General features: G+C 41.3%; 1 protein-coding gene across 1 annotated transcript; it reads right to left on the reverse strand.

The window, feature by feature from the left end:
* Positions 1 to 12395: 12395 nt before the first annotated feature.
* On the reverse strand, positions 12396 to 16984 carry scrt2 (scratch family zinc finger 2). The gene is made up of 2 exons (XM_029507134.1): positions 16828 to 16984; positions 12396 to 13195 (listed from the first exon to the last, which is right to left on the reverse strand). The coding sequence occupies exons 1-2, from the start codon at positions 16982 to 16984 to the stop codon at positions 12396 to 12398; spliced, it is 957 nt and encodes a 318-aa protein (XP_029362994.1).
* Between the last annotated feature and the right edge of the window lie 283 nt (positions 16985 to 17267).

The raw sequence follows: 17267 nt of genomic DNA on the forward strand, positions 1-17267 counted from the left end.
AATGAAACGCAAATAAATACAATGTTAAATGAAGGAGGTCTGAACAGCAGCCTGTCATAATGCACCGACTGATGCTGCTCGGGCCGCCTTCAAATACTGTAGTATGAAAAAAGTGAACATTTCAGTGTTTTGCTTATATTTTTCAATTTTCTGTTTTTTTTTTTGTATTATTATTTTGTGTTGGTGTTCTAATGTTGCAGGAGAGAAACTCTGCAGAGCTACCAGGCTCAAACTGCCCACCAAACCATGAAACATCAAGTAGTCATCACAAGTTTATATGGAAAGTCAGCTGTGAGTAATACAAGAGCATACAAATGAGCATTCACAACACTTCAGTTCATTAAAAAAAAAAAAAAAAAAAACCACCACAAACACTTCCTCTTCTTAGCCCCTTTAATCCCCCTGATCTGTTCAAATCCAAAAAGAAAAAGCGAACTGAACCACCCATGGAAACCGCTCCCCAAAGCAACAGGTGCAATATATTTTTTCATACCGGTGTTGCGTGTCAGAGACCCTTTGAGGATATGGTTACTTCCAGACAGTGAGCGAGCTACAGGAAATCTTCTCACACGCGACGATTCAGGGGAGAAATTTAGAGGCCTTTAGGGCCGGTCAGTAAAAACTGCCCCTCCAGGTCTCCCTTCGTTTCCTCGATGGCCTCAAAGGGAGACCATCAAACCTGCATTGTGAAGGCGCTGACATCGGAAAGGCCTCGTCCGTGCACAACGGCCTGCGTTCTGTCGTATACCTATATCATTATTCAAATCTACAGTTCCTTCCTGTAAAACAGGCGAAAGAACTGTTGACTGGCCCAGTTTAGGAAGTGAGGTCAGTCTCAAGGTCAGCGCAAACAACAAAACTGTTGTTAAATGCATTCGTTTAACATCATTAGTAACAAAACGGACTTTGGACTTGGATTACATTATTTGATGTGTTTAGGGAAGACAAACAGCTGCATTTAATGTCATTTCCCTAAAGTGGAATTCATTTGCATCCTTATGCTCAAGCAAATGTAAATCATCAATCAGGTCATTTTCTTTTTGTAGAAGTAGAAGAAGGTTTCAATTTAAGGGAGCCGACCTGCGTGAATGTGCTTCCCATTTCTCCTCTTTCATTGGCAAAACACAGTTTGGGAGGTAACAGGAGGGATCCTTTTCTGAGGTGACGAGTAAAAAAGACTGCCGATGGGGAGTAGATGCCAAATCAGCGGGATTCAACAACTTCTTGACATAAAATATTGCCAGCCTGGCGTTCACATAACACCTGACTCCCTCCACAAAGCATCTGGTCGGCAGGCTCCTTTCCACTACTGCGTCTGAAATATCATAGTCAGAGTTGACCGTCCGTGAATGTGGCGCTACATATCACTGAACTGTGTGACACCGTGAACACTGACACCACAGAAAATAAAATACTGTACTTTGTTGCAACATTTGGTGCAGTCCCACTCAATCTGTCGCACCGCTGCTGACAAGTTTTGTGTTGTTCTGTCTTTTCCTTCAGTTTATGAAGGATGTCTGCAGCATTTTGAAATGTCACAGCCACAAAAGCACAGGTGTAAATAATAAAATGAATAATAAAAGACTGGATGTATTTCAGCTGCTTCAGATTCAGGAGCCTGTGCTAAAGTCTCCACTTCACTTCCCCTTCACTGATGCATCTTTACTGTTTGTATGGCAAGTTGAGAAAAGCCTTCATGTTAGTGTCTGACTTGTAATCTCAATTCTGACTCTGGCTGCTAAATGTCTCCAGGAAAGGCCTCAAAATTTGAAACAATCCCTCAAAACTGTACATGACACATAACAGCTCATAGTAGAGCATTTACATTATGAGTACTGAAATGATTATTTAAATATTTTTTATGTGGTACAGCTGGTGTTATTTAACCATTAAAAGACAGACTATTTTCGGACTGAGTAGTATTTATTAAAAGTGCTACATTTCCCCCTGCTGGTAAGTCCTTTATTTGCAGCTGCAAACAGAAGAGTCACAACTCATCTCAGCCATAAATCATAAAACAAAAGAGTAAAAAAAAACTGAACAAAACAGAATAAAATAACGTCCAAACTGCTTCAGTGTCAGCGCAGATCAGGTGCTGATGTGCTGTTTGTCAAGTGTCTTGTTTTCTGTTCCACGTTTATTTACATTAATCAACTACATCTGTCACCATGATCAAATGCTACAGTGGCTTCATGAATAATCAATAAAGTCCCAAAGCAACAAACCGTTAATCTAGAAAAAGAAAAGGTTACAGCAACAGTGACAAAAAGTCTGAATGTTGTCATTAGTGACCATATGTTAGATAATGAAGCTGTTTTTATTGGCTAAATAATTGAGATACAATGTCGCTGTACTACACTGACTAACAACTGTTAATAGTAAGGAATGGGATATTAATGACGACTTCAAATAAATCTGAAGTTATTACTGATATCATTATTATATCAGTATACATAAGGGTTATTGTTATATTTAAATAGATAGATAGACAGATAGATAGATAGATAGACTTGTTTTGATTTTATGGATTTACAAAAAAGCAACAACAGCAACAAAATACATTAAATAAATAAATAAATTAATAAATCAATTAAAACCTTTTTTAAACCACGGTTTCTCAAAAGTTTCCTTGAATAGATCCACGATAGTTCTGTGGAGTTTTTATTTTCGCCTGAAATCGAAATCAAGATGTAATTTTGTGACAGTTTTCATGAACGTCGACTTCTAACAGGCGATGCCTTTATTGTAGTTTGTCCAGGTGGGTTGCCGTACGTCGCCGTCCAAAATGGCGGACTGATTAAAGCGTGTGCGGCTCAGGTGTAAAAAGGAGAAACAGGTAAATATTGCTGCTTTTTCATGCATCCTTAATTCACCCACAGGGCGAGTGAAACGCTGAAAACATCACCTGGTTAATGTTTTAAAGGAGGAATGAACTTTACCGACTACAGACAGAAACAAAGCCAGTCAGTTATTTTTAATTGACATTAAACCGAAGTTTACACTTTTATTTATCTTTAGATTATTCTGAATAACCTCCTCAAACAAAAGGATTCTCAGTACAAATTTAAGAAACTTGGTATTTTTTTTTTAAACTTATTTGTAGAAGTGAAAAGGCAGGAAATGTTGGTTTTCATTAAATAAAGAGATTCTTTTTTTTTTTTTTTTTTTTTTTTTAAGTCACAGTAAGCTGATGGCTTGAAAATTGGCCTGAAAGTTGACATGGAGTCTTTCATACTTGTTCTGTTGAGAGAAATGTTTGGATGTGTTGGGATTGGGCTGCATCAAAATATTGTATATGTGAGGGCAGAGAACAGGAGAGAATTAACAGAAAAACGTTCATAAGGAATTCTTAGAAGTCTCAGAGTGTCCCAGCTGATTAAACACTGTTAAGAGTTTCTTGAACGTTAAAGGTAACTGATCTCTTGATGGCGTGTGAGCTGTCTACATCAGGGCTGTGCGGCAGGATGTCATGTCGTCCAGTCGCAGTAAACACTAACTTTAGCCCCCTTTTTTTTTTCTGTCAGATAACTTAATCATTTCATGGCAAAAGTGTTTCTCATTAAAATTCACTCCAGCAATTAGTCCTGCAGTTGAAAGGAGTCACTACAAGTGCAGAATGCTTTGGTGGGAGAAGTTTTTTTTTTTTTTTTTAATGTTTTCATTTAATGAAGTCTCTGTTCTGTATCGCCGACCGTTTGCGTGCTATAGGCTCCTTCCTTCAAAGTGCTACTTCATGGGGATATTCTATTTTTTGCAGGCATTTCAAAGAGCCAGCCAGGTTTCTGTGGTGACCAAAAAAAAAAAAAAAAAAGGACGTCTGGGCTCACGGCGTTGCACAGGTAAGTGGAAGGCTTCAAAGATGTGCGTTAGAAACAGAACTTTTGTTGTTGTTATTTCTTTTCTTTTTTACTTCAAGCTCACAGCTAAAGCATCTTCTAATGAGACAATTAAAAATGATTCCTTGGACAGGAAAGGGAGGCCATTTTATCGAGCTATAACAAATACTTTGAACAACTATTGCAGCGCTTTGTATGTTGATTAATTGGTCACACGGGGATCAGTGACAGCGCGGGCTCTATATATAGTATGTGATCATTTACAGTGGTATCAGCACATTGTATGTATGTGCTCGCAGAGTAAAACCAAACCCAATATGTTGTTGTGATTTAGATGCTGCGATGAATATCATCTACTTTTTTCTGCCTCGCTGTCAAGTGGTAGTTTTACAGTAACAGCGAGAGCAACATCTGTTTACAGCTTTTCCAAAAGCAGCTAAGCTTTGAAAGCCACCTTATATTTTCTCCCTTTTCTCTTCAAAATCTGGCACTGGTGCGGTCTAAAAATAACTGAAAAACTCCAATTAGACGGTAATATGCTGACATGGAAGGCACAGCTGGCTGCATGACTTGGTGTTTCTTTATGAATAGGTACAGTATCGTAAATATGCATGCTGACATATCCCCCCTCTGGGCATTCGCTGCTTCATATGATGTCAAAGTGGAGCCGCTGCTTTGCTGTCAATCAAATGAAAACGGGGAAAAGAAAACTAGTGTCACATGAAGAGCGGGCACCCTGTCAGTCAACGCATATAGACATGTAAATAATCTGCAGTGCTGAGGTCTGTTTGGAGTCCCACTACACTCTGTGTGACCCTCTGCTGTCACAGCAGGACTGCATTCTCGCTGCTAACGTATCTCAATTACTTACATTGAATTAGTCACACAGGTACAGCGGTAGGTCACGGAAGAACAGTTCCCACATAATGATTTGCTGTTAATATTAGATTTCTGTCCCCGTGGGATTGTCATACTTAGAGCAGCTGGAGAAAATTACCTGCCAGCTCTCCGACAGGGAAGTGAGCTATATTTATTTATACTCTCTCTGTTTTTTGTTGTTTTTTTTTACACGTTGACATGCTTTTAAAGTGATAATTATTCTGACAGAGATTCTCAGTCTTCAAACTATAGCTTTGTGATAGATGAATGTGTCTGAAATCATGACACGCTTTAGCAGCAGTGGATGTTGCTGTGTTTGCAGCCGCATGCTTGATTGATTCGTCGGGGCGATGTTGATTATTCACTGGTGGCTCTCGCGGTTTAAACCTATGAAATTATTTTCTGCACTGTCTCCTTTTTGTACGGCTGCCCAGAGCAGTGTTTGTGTTTAATGATCTTCCTTTGCATTGACATAAATTTGCTCACCCAACCTCACCCTGAAAGAGAGCAAGTGGGGCTCAGGAGAGAGGTTATTTAGATGTGGATTAAGTGCTAGTCTTTCTTTCCATTTACACTTGATTCGGATCATTAACTTTACTCCAAAAACACACACAGGATAAGATGTTTTAGCAACATAAAATGGCACCAAAGTGTTTCCACAATAGTGGAGATGATCTTATTTGTTTGAAATCCTCATATACCTGTAATTCCTCTGCTGTCCTTGTTTCTGCACGTATTGCACATGAAGGGGAAGAGAAGCTATTTAAGGAGCGGCCTCTTTGACTTCTCCCTGAGTGTTGATGACAAGTTGGATATCTTAGATGTATAAAAATGCGATTTTGACATGACTTCAAAAAGAGAAGCATACGGATGAGGTGGACCCTCTGCCAACGGAGAGACGAGGAAACAGATGGGTTTTTACACAAACAGCACAAACATCAAGAACACTGAGTTAAAGAGCTTGGCAGTCTCACTTGATGAAACAGTGAGGAATGGAGGAGCTTTTAATGAGCATCTCTCCTGTGATGCAGAATGTGAAAAGACAAACTGTTAGCTCTTAAAGGGCCAGTTATGTTTTTTTTTTTTGGTCTTTCCTGTGGCCCTGACTGGTTGAACCGAATGGTTTTACCGATCTCTATGTGGCCGAGTTTGGGAATGAGCACCCAGGCTGCTCATACCACAACAGGATAGACTTTCATGCCTTTCTTTGGACAATGAAACCGAAATCCCTCCATCCGTCAGTTGATTTATCCGGTTGAACTGATGGCACCATTACCCACAGACAAAGGCTGTTTGTTGTTGTCGAGCCGCTCCTGCCGAGAGTTGGTGATTAGCCAACAGATGGCGCCAGATGTATGAGGAGGGTCAGCGGCAGGGCCAACACCAGTTGAGGAGCCATGAATCAAGCCCCGACTGTTGTGGAGGTACAAAGGAGATGTGTTGATTTTTGCATCACGTGCGAGCAACTCATAGACACCAGTTGCAACTGAAATGCTTGTAATTAGGTTTAAATGGATGGCAGCAAAACAACCATCCCTCTTCATAACGCTCCAACTCCATTATTTTCATCATCGCTTGGTCTGTTGATTATAATTTGGATGCATTGCTCGGTGGACGTTGCCCATCACTTCCATAAAACCGTTAATGGTGTCTTTTAAATGATAGCCCAAAACACAAAGACATTCAATTTAGGCCCGTCTCAACTGATTATATTCTCAATAAATTTTATCTACATCTACAGACAAACGTCTGGGTGTCACAATTTCCGGAACCTCAAATGTCTTGTTTTGTTTTGACCATCATCATTTCACGTAAAGTAGAAAATCTACACAGAGAAGCTGTAACTAACAAACATTTGATACTTATTCACAGAAAGAAACAATGATTTAAATTTAAATGGTCATCAGAATAGCTGTGCTTTCATTTTCTGTTAATAAAGGGGAAAATTTAGAAAAAGCAGATAAATCTGAGCATTAATTTATTTTGATTTAGATAACTTTTTCTACAGATTAATTATGTGGCTAATTGTTTCAGCTCTGAAATGACATTGTGTTTTTGTTGTACATTAGATAAAGACACCGGTTGCAACACAAATGCTGAAATGGGCCACACCACCCATTAGATATATCAGATTCTTCTTCCCTTCCTGTACAGATCATTTGTGTGCCCAGAAACGCAGCACAGAATTAGAATAATCATACTTTTCGCACGAGTAGCATGATAATGTACGAATGCAGCTGGACGAGATTCTCCAAGAGATGGGAGACGAACATGGGCTTTCTCCTGACTGCTGCGGATAGCTGTGGTAACGCTGTGATAACCCCTCACCCCATCAGAAGAAAGCAATAGTTTCTCTCAGAACGTCCCGCGGAAGATGACGGCATCCTCAGGTCCATTGTCTTTTAAGTGTGAGTGTAGCTCGCTCCATTTTAAAGGTTGTTTTCAATGATGTGCCTGATTCGAGTGTGTGTGGCGGCGGCGGCGGCGGCCTGTTTGCACAGATATGTATGCCATGGTCTCCCTACCTGCTTCCCAGTGCTGATCACTCACAACTGATGCTGAACACACACACACACACGCACACAAACACACACAGCACACCCATGGGTCATGTAATTGGATTCCATGGGTTCCCATTTTACAGTCCATTGCCGTGTAATGAAATCAGTTATTTACTTTCATCATAAAATCTGATAAGGGACAACATCTGCCGGAGTAAAGTTTGAGCGACTGCTGCACACGAATGTCGATGCGCCGTCTGCAAAACTCGCTGCGCACACAAAAATCAGCTCTTGGTTGAAGACTTGCTATTTGACTCCTAGAAGAGGCAGCGACATGACAGTTTACTTAGTGATTTGTTTACCTTTAGCAACATAACTAGCATATAGAAGCAACAGCAGTGGAAATCACTGCTTCCCCACGCCGAAGAGAGGAGGTGCAGCAGAGTGTCTTGTTTCTCTGAGTCCCTGCTCTACTCTGCTGTCTCATTATACCGCCACTGTGGTGCTGGAGGACACCGAAGGACACGAGCGATTGAATTCAAGTGTTGTATATTCCCTAGAAACCAATCAAGAAAAGCCCCAGAATAATAATCCCTGTCCACTGTCATGATTCATTTTTTATTTTCTTCCATATTTTTCTGTGGCTTTTGAGTCGCTCAGAAAGAGTAGTTCCAGCATGAAATCAATGTTCCATTAAAATTTAATGACCAGGAAGGGCTTAATAGTGGTGGAACAGATGCCTCTGCTTTTGATAACGCCGACGTCTCAGGCACTCCTATTCAGAGCTATATTGGTGTTGTCAGGTCCGTCTGACTGGTACCGCTGTGAAAAACAAAGGATATTGGCATTTTCTCTCTCTTTTTTTCCCTTCTCTCCCTGTGCCTCATAGCGGTGAAATTAAAAGTTAGTAAACTGACAGTAAAACTCATAAAATCCCTCAAACATTGACAGAGGAGGGCACAGCTGATGGCACATTACAGTCATAACTGTAATTACGCACTGTGTTAATGTTGACTAAGGGCTGCTCCAAACACACACCAGACTCACCAGGTTTCCCTTTTTTTTCTACGGATATATATTAGAGAGGAAAGGTGTAATTAGAAAAGGTTGGTTTGTCCATAAACATCTGCTCTCTCTCTCTGTGTTGTCTCAATAAAGTAAATAAATAAATAAATAAAACTATTTCTGCTTCTAATAAAATGAAATCTGAATGAATAAGAGTAGACTTGTGGGTTCCTTGTGCTATTGTTTTTATTAACGTTATCATTGCTATTGTTGTCATTGTTATTAATTGTAGCAGAACAAGATAAATCAAAACACCCCTCAGCAATCATGGCTTAAGTTTCTTCATACTCAGCTGGAACAGACAGAGAGAGAGAGAGAGAGAGAAAGAGAGAAAGAGAGAGGGAGAGTGAGAAAGAAAGTGGAAAATCTTAATCAGTTTTTTTCTTCTTCTTCTTTGAGGACCATATGGAAGGTTTCAAGCAGCCAACCATATGTTGAAGGCTTTTGTCATGGAAATCATACTTTTTGGCACTTTTTCATTGCGCAGCCAAGCCGGGCACATAAATAAAAGAAAATAAGAACAGAGAAATCATACATAACATGATCAAATCTTTGAGTAATACACAGAGTTTGAAGTGTTTGCTTGTAACTTACAACAGATAGCTTTTTAATCAAGACACTCCCTGATTCAAATGGCCACCCAGACTGCAATTGGTACCTGTATTTGTCTTTTTTTCTTAATAAAAAAAGACAACATGAATAGAAAAAGAGCAATTAAATGTCTACATGCATTGTCATATTATTGCTGTCATATATTTACAAATGTATTTACAAAATTATCAAAGAGGAACAATGTTTCCCTACATCTAAATTCACAAGTTTGAATCAAATTGTGCCTCTTTTTTTTGGAGGGGGGTGAGGGTGGGGGGAGTATTTTCTCTGAGGATGATCTGTATCTGTAACGCTGCCAGTTTTCGAGACAACAAGCCTGCAGCACATTTCCAATTCCAAATAGTTAAAGAGCTCAGTACTTTTTTTTTTTAATCTGGCTTATTAAAACACACTCCCCAGGTTCTGGAGATGGATTATATCTCTGCCCAACAGGAAAAGATAAAACCTATAAGGAAAAAAAAAAAAAAAAAGAATCTATTGGAAGTGATAATTTCTGCATTAGTTCGATAACACAGCGACGTGCCAAACAGTGTGCTCTGCAAGTTAATCAGGAGACAGGTGGTTTGGATGCTCTCATGCAGTGATTCAGCTGTAGCACATAGATGACCATAGACAGGATGATGGTGGAGCAGAGAGAAGAGGAAAATCACAGCAGAAACACCTCTATTCTGTCGTTCCTCCTCAGTTTGCTGTTTGTATTTTTATTTATTTATTTATTTTTATTTTTTTTTTAAGGGCGAACTCAGCATTGCTGCAATCGTGTCATCCATTTGGAATATGCAAATAGCTGACAGTGCATTTGCCTGCTGGTGCTTGACCTTCCCCTTGGAGGTCGCTCACCGACTCAATTACGCTCCCTATCTGCAGTCTGTCTGCAAACACCTGTTATCCTCCCACACTCCGCCACCCTCCGCCAATCCCACTTCAGCACATCTCATCCTCAGTGCGTCTGTTTAGAGGCAGTTGGGGACGACTGGTGGGAGGGGGGTTGGGGAGGACGCCAGGCTGGGACGAATGATGGGGGAAGTTAGGAGAGCATTACAGCTCGTCATTTTATTTCAAACAATCTCAGAAAAAAAAAAAAAAAACTTTCTCCGCCGCGTCAAGATCATTTCCGTTAGTGCTGGTTAGAAAAGTGTACAGCCGTCTGTTTGTTGCCTCAGCTATTAGAAACTGTCAGCACATTAAATGCAACTCTATTTAAATTCTTCATTATGTCAGTGGCCTAAATGAGAATTATTGTAATCCTGTTATATAATATGTGACCTTCTAATAGTTTGGTCAAATCACGCCTGCCCCCCAGCTGCCAGAAGAGATGTTATTTTTACCTGGTTGCTCTTTAAAACAAAAGAGACATAAAAAAAAATTGAATTAAGCATCAGCAGTGTTTTCCAGTCAAATTAAAACTTGAAGCAGTTTGGGATGTACTAGAACGGTCGAGTGCTGCTCAGAGTTACTGCATCGCTATCTTTATTGCTTTTACTCATATTTCTACCTTTTATGTTAAGCTCGACTTGAACCAACATTACATTCAACTCTCCAATTTTCACGAATGGATCTTGTTACATTTTTGCGGTGACTTCTGCACGCGCAGCTCGCCAGCCGTTTCTGGGAATTATTATTTTTTTCGCCTGAGATTTTAAGAAAGAAAAAATAAATAAATAAGAAAAAGAAAAGAGGGCCAAACATCTCCTGCCATCAGGAGGTAGTCGACTTTTGGGAAACAGCAAGATGGAGAATATTTTAGTGTTTCGTTTTTCATTGTTTCTTTTTATTGCCCTAAATTGACTGAAAACAGGACAGCTGTGATTGTTATACATGTCAGTTGCTGTGTCAGTAACGTTATTGCCACGAAAAAACAAAAGTTATTCTGCATTCATTAGTTTGAAGTTCTCTAGCACTGGTACTGTACATTGTTCCTCTTTAAAAAACTAAGTCCCATGGACTCTCTACAGTTTTCATGCATATAAACATTTTCTTTGAAGATCAGCAGCATCTTACAAGGTCAATGGATGTTAATTTTTTAAATTATAAACAATAAATAAATACATGATCATCAACAGATAAGCAAGTCTTCAATAAATACACAAAAATAAGGTAAATAAATAAATAAATAAATAGATAAATAGGAAGATAAATAAAGTATTTACATGATAAATAGATGGGATGCATCTTAAACGGTGGGCGGAGCTTTGAGCGACATATAAAACGGACAAACAGAAGAATTTTGACTGTCACTTTGTAACTGAGGGTGTGTGAGTCCATACCGTCACTCTGAGGTAACACTGGTGATGGGGGGGGCAGGCGCGGGGGGGGGGGGGGGTGAGATTGCTTGTTAAGACCGGACGATGCACCATAAAGGCAGCAGAGTTTATGCAAGCCACCATGGTGGAGGAAGAACAGCGAGAGTTTTCATTGCTATAGACGCGTCGACTGCACATGGCACTTAACAACAGATCATTTGGTCTGGCTCTTCGTGTTTTAGTCCGAGTCTGCGTGTCCGGGCGAGGCTGTATGAATCTGATCAGACGTGGTGTGTGACGACCTGTTCAACAGGCCTGCTCACTGCTCTTGGAGGATTAAAATGAACGACCTATGGCCTATGGTCTTGTATAGCTTATTTAAATGAGCTTTTTTTGTCTTTTTCTGTCGAATACCCACAGTTACAAAGATGCTTTTGATCGACAAGGGATAATAAGCACAAAAAAATAAATTTAGAAAAATCAAATACAAAAATAACATCCGTTGAATTGAAACATTGGTGTGGAAAAAAGGGGGTTTGTCTTTTTACCTTTTTAAAATGATCTCCCTTTTTTTTGCAAATACTGTCATAGTTCACATTTTCATAAAAAGTTCATGTTGGCAGTTGCAAAAGAATTCAATTCTTAGCAAATAAAAAGCAGCATAAAAATACAAGAGGTCATTTTGTCTCTAAAAAACAAAAGAACACTGTTAGTCCTTTTTTATGTTTGTTTTTTTTTTTGTTTGTTTTCTCTTTACTATTTGCTATAAAATATCAGGAATCTAAATATTATTACTATTGATATCAATATCATTATAGTCATTGATAAAAATTCACATGCCAGGCCTCATATATAATTGTGTGTGTGTGTGTGTGTGTGTGTGTGTGTGCACGTGCATACATAAGTGTGTGTGTGCGTGTGTGCGTACGTGTGTGTGTTTGTGTGTGTGTTTGTTTGCATGTACCCACGTCCATGCGAGCACATGTTGCTTAATTGTGTACAACTATCATCTACAGTCTCTATTTGGGGGAAGTTTGTTTGATTGTATGTTTCTGTGGACGATTAGCTACTGTGCAGGGAAAAAATCCAGCATCTTTTGAAATTGTCTTTGCCATAATCATTAGAGTTTCTTCACGTAATCTCAGTGAAAATATTGCTTTCTAAAAAAAGGGAAGAAAAAAGGCATGGAGGGCAGAGTGAACAGGGTTATTGGTGGCGAACCGACAACAGGGGTTCAGAATTTTGCTTCTTCCTTGTGGTTAGTTTTCTGATCCAGAGTCGTCTTCGCCTGCAGAGCCCTTGAAGCAAGCTGACTCATAGTGCTTGTTCAGGTAGGACTTGAGAGCGAAGGTCTTATTGCAGCGCTTGCATCTGTAGTGCTTGAAGGCAGAGTGTGTTTGCATGTGGGCGCGGAGGTTTGAACGGTCAGCAAAGGCTTTGCCACAGTGGGCGCAGGCAAAGGGCTTCTCCCCCGTGTGTGAGCGCATGTGACCTTGAAGGAGCCACGGCCGACTGAAAGCCTTGCTGCACACTTCGCACTTGTGCTTGAGGTCGTGGGTGAGGATGTGCATGGCCAACGCCGGCATGGAAACGTACACTTTACCACAGGTGGGACACTTGCGGGCCATCTTGCTGTCCAGGCTGCGGTGCGTCTGCTTGTGTCTGCTGAGGTTGGAGGAGGTGGCGTACGTCTTGCCGCACTCGTTGCAGGTGTGGCGAGGCGTGCCCGCTCCCCTCTCCTGAGCCCCCGCGTTCGCGCTGCTGCTTCTGGAGCCCCCGCCACGGCTCTCGCTGTCTCCCTTTCGCCTCGAGCGCCCGTCAGAGATGAAGAAGGCATCCATGGTGTAACCCTCGGCCAGGGCCTCCGATTCACCACTGTAGAAGCCGCTGGCTGTCATGCCAGACTGGGGGCTGTCCGGGTGCTTCAGGTCGGGGTCACAGTACTCCCCTCCGCTGCTCACCTGGGTGTACAGGGGGTCCGACACCGGCGAAGCCAGCTTGTGCTCCATCTTCTTCTCCCCCTGGTATACAGATGGCGTGATGTAATCCTGGATGTAGCCTGGTTAAGAGACACACGCAAACACAGTTGGCCAGGGGTTGTGATGGATAAGGACACAGTGACACGCTGGTGATTGCACGATTATCATGTTGGATGATTGCCCTTCATAAAAGCACAGAGCTAATTACGCTTTGTTTGGTTTTTTTTTTTCCCCAAAAAACTCACAGGTTGTGCACACAATAGTGCAGTGATGCAGAGAAACCTGATGCGCTCAGCTGCGCTCCGGAAAGGCTGCAATTTTACAGTGAGGATGAGTGCTCGATAATAGCTCCTCACAGAAGTCTCCTGTGTGAGGAGATGCATATTAAAGCTCCTCTTAAATAAAGTAGTCTCATAGATCAGACTTCTCCATCTACGCTACATCACTTCTGTGTCTGCGGCCTTCCTCCATGGCTGCTGAATGAATGCTCTGACATTATAATTTTACATCATGTCCCAACACTGAAACCTGAACAAACACTTTATTTTTCCCGAATTTTTCATTTTGCAAAGGCTTTTGTTAAAACACAGACATCTCAGTTTGCAGATTAGACCGAGCTTTCCTTATGAATTTTATTTGTTTCACTGCAGATAAATAAATTTTCTGGTTTTGGACCTGATCCACTTGTTACATTGCTGCTTACATACTGTAGGATTTCATGCCACTTCTTCAGGCAGGTTTAAGCATGCAGCAGTAAAGCACAAAGCTCCACGAGTGATTTAAATGTCCCCAACTGTACAGAGTACGATTTCAGAGAGATAGATTTTTGTTGGCATCATTCATGTCCTTCTTTTTTCCCTCCGAAGCTGCTCACTGCCAGAGGAGCTAAAAGGCTTGCTGGCAGCTGAATGCATCCAAACAGAACTTTCTCACTATACATATATATATATATCCCCCTATGTGTGAATCTCAGGAGCTGAACAAACGCTGAATGCAATTTACCTTCAGGGTTGATATTTTATAGGTTGAACATGTTAGAGCAGATATAAAATGCGGTGAAATTCTTTTCCTGGGGGAAATAGTGCATAACTGCAGAAAAAAGCCATTCCTAAGCACTGTGTGCAGCAAGCAGTGGAAATTAGGTATTGACTGCTTTTTAATGAAATTCAAAGTTTTGAACTGATCAATAGGCTATCATCTGTAAAATAGTGCAGCTGCTAGAACAGAGGAGAAGATCAAGTATCTGCAACACACAATAATAGTTTATTGAGCACGGTGTGCTTAAGCACTGATAATATGAGACGTGGCATCAGACACATTGTTTGTGAAGAGGGTCACCTGCTTCCAGCGGCGACTGCGCTGAAGAGCCTTTAAGAAACAGGTCATTAAGAAATCAGTTGAAGTGCTCTCTTACTACAGCGTCTCCATTCCCAAGGGTTCCTGTTCACACACCCACTTTGTCAAAGACATGACCGTGACACCCGGGGACAGGGAAACACCAGGCCTGTGCACACATTATCATGCTGCACTGCGTGGGCTCGCTGTTTTCAGCCACACAGATGGTATTTGTCTGATAGAGAGAGCATCACTTCCCCTTGTCAAAGAAAATTAGAAGCAACGAAGAAATAGTTCCGATTGCTTGTCCTCACTATTACATTTGAATTTCCGATGAAATTCTGCAGCTTCAGCAGTTACTTGGAGCCACATCCACCTGTTTACAGTCACACTTGGCTGTCTACACGCACCAACAACATGGCCTTTAGTTCCCTTTCTTTTTTTCCTCCGGCCAAACCATACGGCATTAGTGTAAGCGGAGATGTTTGCTTTGTTTCAATTACACAAGGTCAGACATAGAGCTCATCATTTAGGGCTCGCACTGTATCAGCCTTTACAGCTCATAGACTCATTTCTCTAATGCAAAGCAAGCATGTAATTAATGGACCCTCTCAGCCACCCCTCTTTGTTGTTCAACAGACACTCAAGTCAAATGTCTCCACAATGAGGGGGGGAAGAAAATCTCCTGGCACAGCAGAAGTGCTGATGGTAGGTATTTTGGCCTTGCTGAGGATTCTTTTATTTTGCCTTTTGCCCCCCCCCCCCCCCCCACCTCTTTTTTTTTTTTTTTTTTTGGTCGACATGAAAAGAACAAGTCTTTTGTTCACGTTAAACGTCTTTTTGTCAACATCAGTGCAGTTCTTCATCGTTCTTTTCTTCTTTTTAATATAATGCTTATTTTTCACGGTGTTGAACAATAGATTCAGGAACAATAGAGAGTGACATTAACTACACAAATAGCTTCTTATATAATAATATAAAATCATGCAGCCGGAAATCTGAAGAACATTGATGAACTCTAATACTTGTCTGGTAAATGGTTTTGTTTTTTGTTTTTTCATTCTTGTTCCTGCAGCTTGATTTGATTTTAATATGCCTCTAAGGTTTAAACTCAGCTCCAGTCTCTTTTAGCTTTAAAAAAAAAAAAAAAAAAAAAAGAAAATTAATTCCACTAATCCTGATCCATCTCAGTTTCACTGGGCCTTGTTATTGACAGAGCTGAATAACAGGTGGCATCATCACAACATTTAGCTGTGGAGCCTCTTGTGCTGTGAAAATACCCTCACAAATCATAACAAAGAAACACATATGGCCCTTCAAACGTGGCCACAAAATGGAAGCGGCGAGCTTAAAGCAGACTGTGAAAGTGAAGGTCGCCGCTCAGCGCCGACCGTAGCTCAGTGTGGCCGGTCCGTATGTTGACCACAGTGCAGCTATGTGCCTTTCTTCATGTTTACTGTACAACCTCTGTCACGTGATCAGCCTCGTTGCTGCCCCAAGCATTTTTGTCTCCTTTTTCTCCTTCTCTTCACTATCCCTTCAGCCCAGCTCTCCACCTCCCTCCTGGCCCTACTGTACACTGTGTACATGTCTCTAGTGGCGACGATAGGCCTGCATGGCTGAAACTCTAACCCCTGCTAGTTTTCAAATGCCCGGAAGGAAGAGAAAGATGTAGTGGAGCGATGGGGGTGGGGAGACTGTGCATGCTCCATTTGGATGGGAAGAGGGGGGCAAGGGAGGATCGGACCGTGATGGGAACTCAAGGACAATAACAGCTAAGGACAAATTTATCATCTGATACTCTCATATTCATGAATTTTTTAGTACATACGATGGCCAGATATAGTCGTGTGTATACGTGTGTATATATACATGTGTATATATATATATATATATGTGTGTGTGTGTATATATATATGTGTATGTATGCATATATGTACGGCTACCAGACGGGCTGGTGAATTCATGCACATACACAACTGGAGCTTTTCCCGATTAGACACATGATGTGTTCCCTATTTACATAAGCTAATCCGTGGCTGTGACCTGAATTGTGTCTGTCCTTCACTGGAGTCAAAAAACAAAAGTCTGGGAACACAGAGATGGGGGTGGGGTACCTCTGGAGAGGATTATTCAGGATATTAGGATATAAAAAAATCAGCTGGCTGCATGTAAACATCTCATATTAATTTACACTCCACGAGCACGTTATTGGCCGACGCTAAAGAAAATCTGAGCCGACACGAAAACAAAAGACGATACCATCTGTACCAAGTGTGGAAATGTCAGGCATGCTGAAATCAGCAGCGGCGCTTCTACAGGCAGGAGCACATCTCTAACTGGAGCGGGGCAGACTAGTGGAGGCATGTTAACTCACCATTCTCACTGAGACGAACCCCAAGGCTGGTCACCGAGTCTGTGATGGAGCGTGCAAAAGTGAACGAGTCGTCCAGGTGGTGATGATTGGAGGTGGCCACATTGGACGAAGAGAAATCATCAAGCTTTATCTTCTTCACCAAAAATGAGCGGGGCATGTTTCAATGGATAAAAACACAGAGCTGAGAAAAACGCATGAGAGAAAAATAAAAGACCCTCTGAGGAAGCACACGAGCGGAGCTGGCTTGACGGTAATCCTTGCGGTTGATGTGAAGACAACGGCCAAAAACATAAGATAAGAAAGAAAATGGAAATCTGTGGAGAACAAGGCTGACGGCGATGCTGTGTGTTACTCTCTGGCTCCCCCAGCTTCCCCCAAGAAAAATAAAAAAATAAAAAATAAAGGCGATCCTGTTCAGCACTGGATAGCTCCTGTGATGC

The sequence above is a fragment of the Echeneis naucrates genome, chromosome 7, assembly GCF_900963305.1.
Source record: "Echeneis naucrates chromosome 7, fEcheNa1.1, whole genome shotgun sequence".
In the NCBI taxonomy this organism is placed as follows: domain Eukaryota; kingdom Metazoa; phylum Chordata; class Actinopteri; order Carangiformes; family Echeneidae; genus Echeneis; species Echeneis naucrates.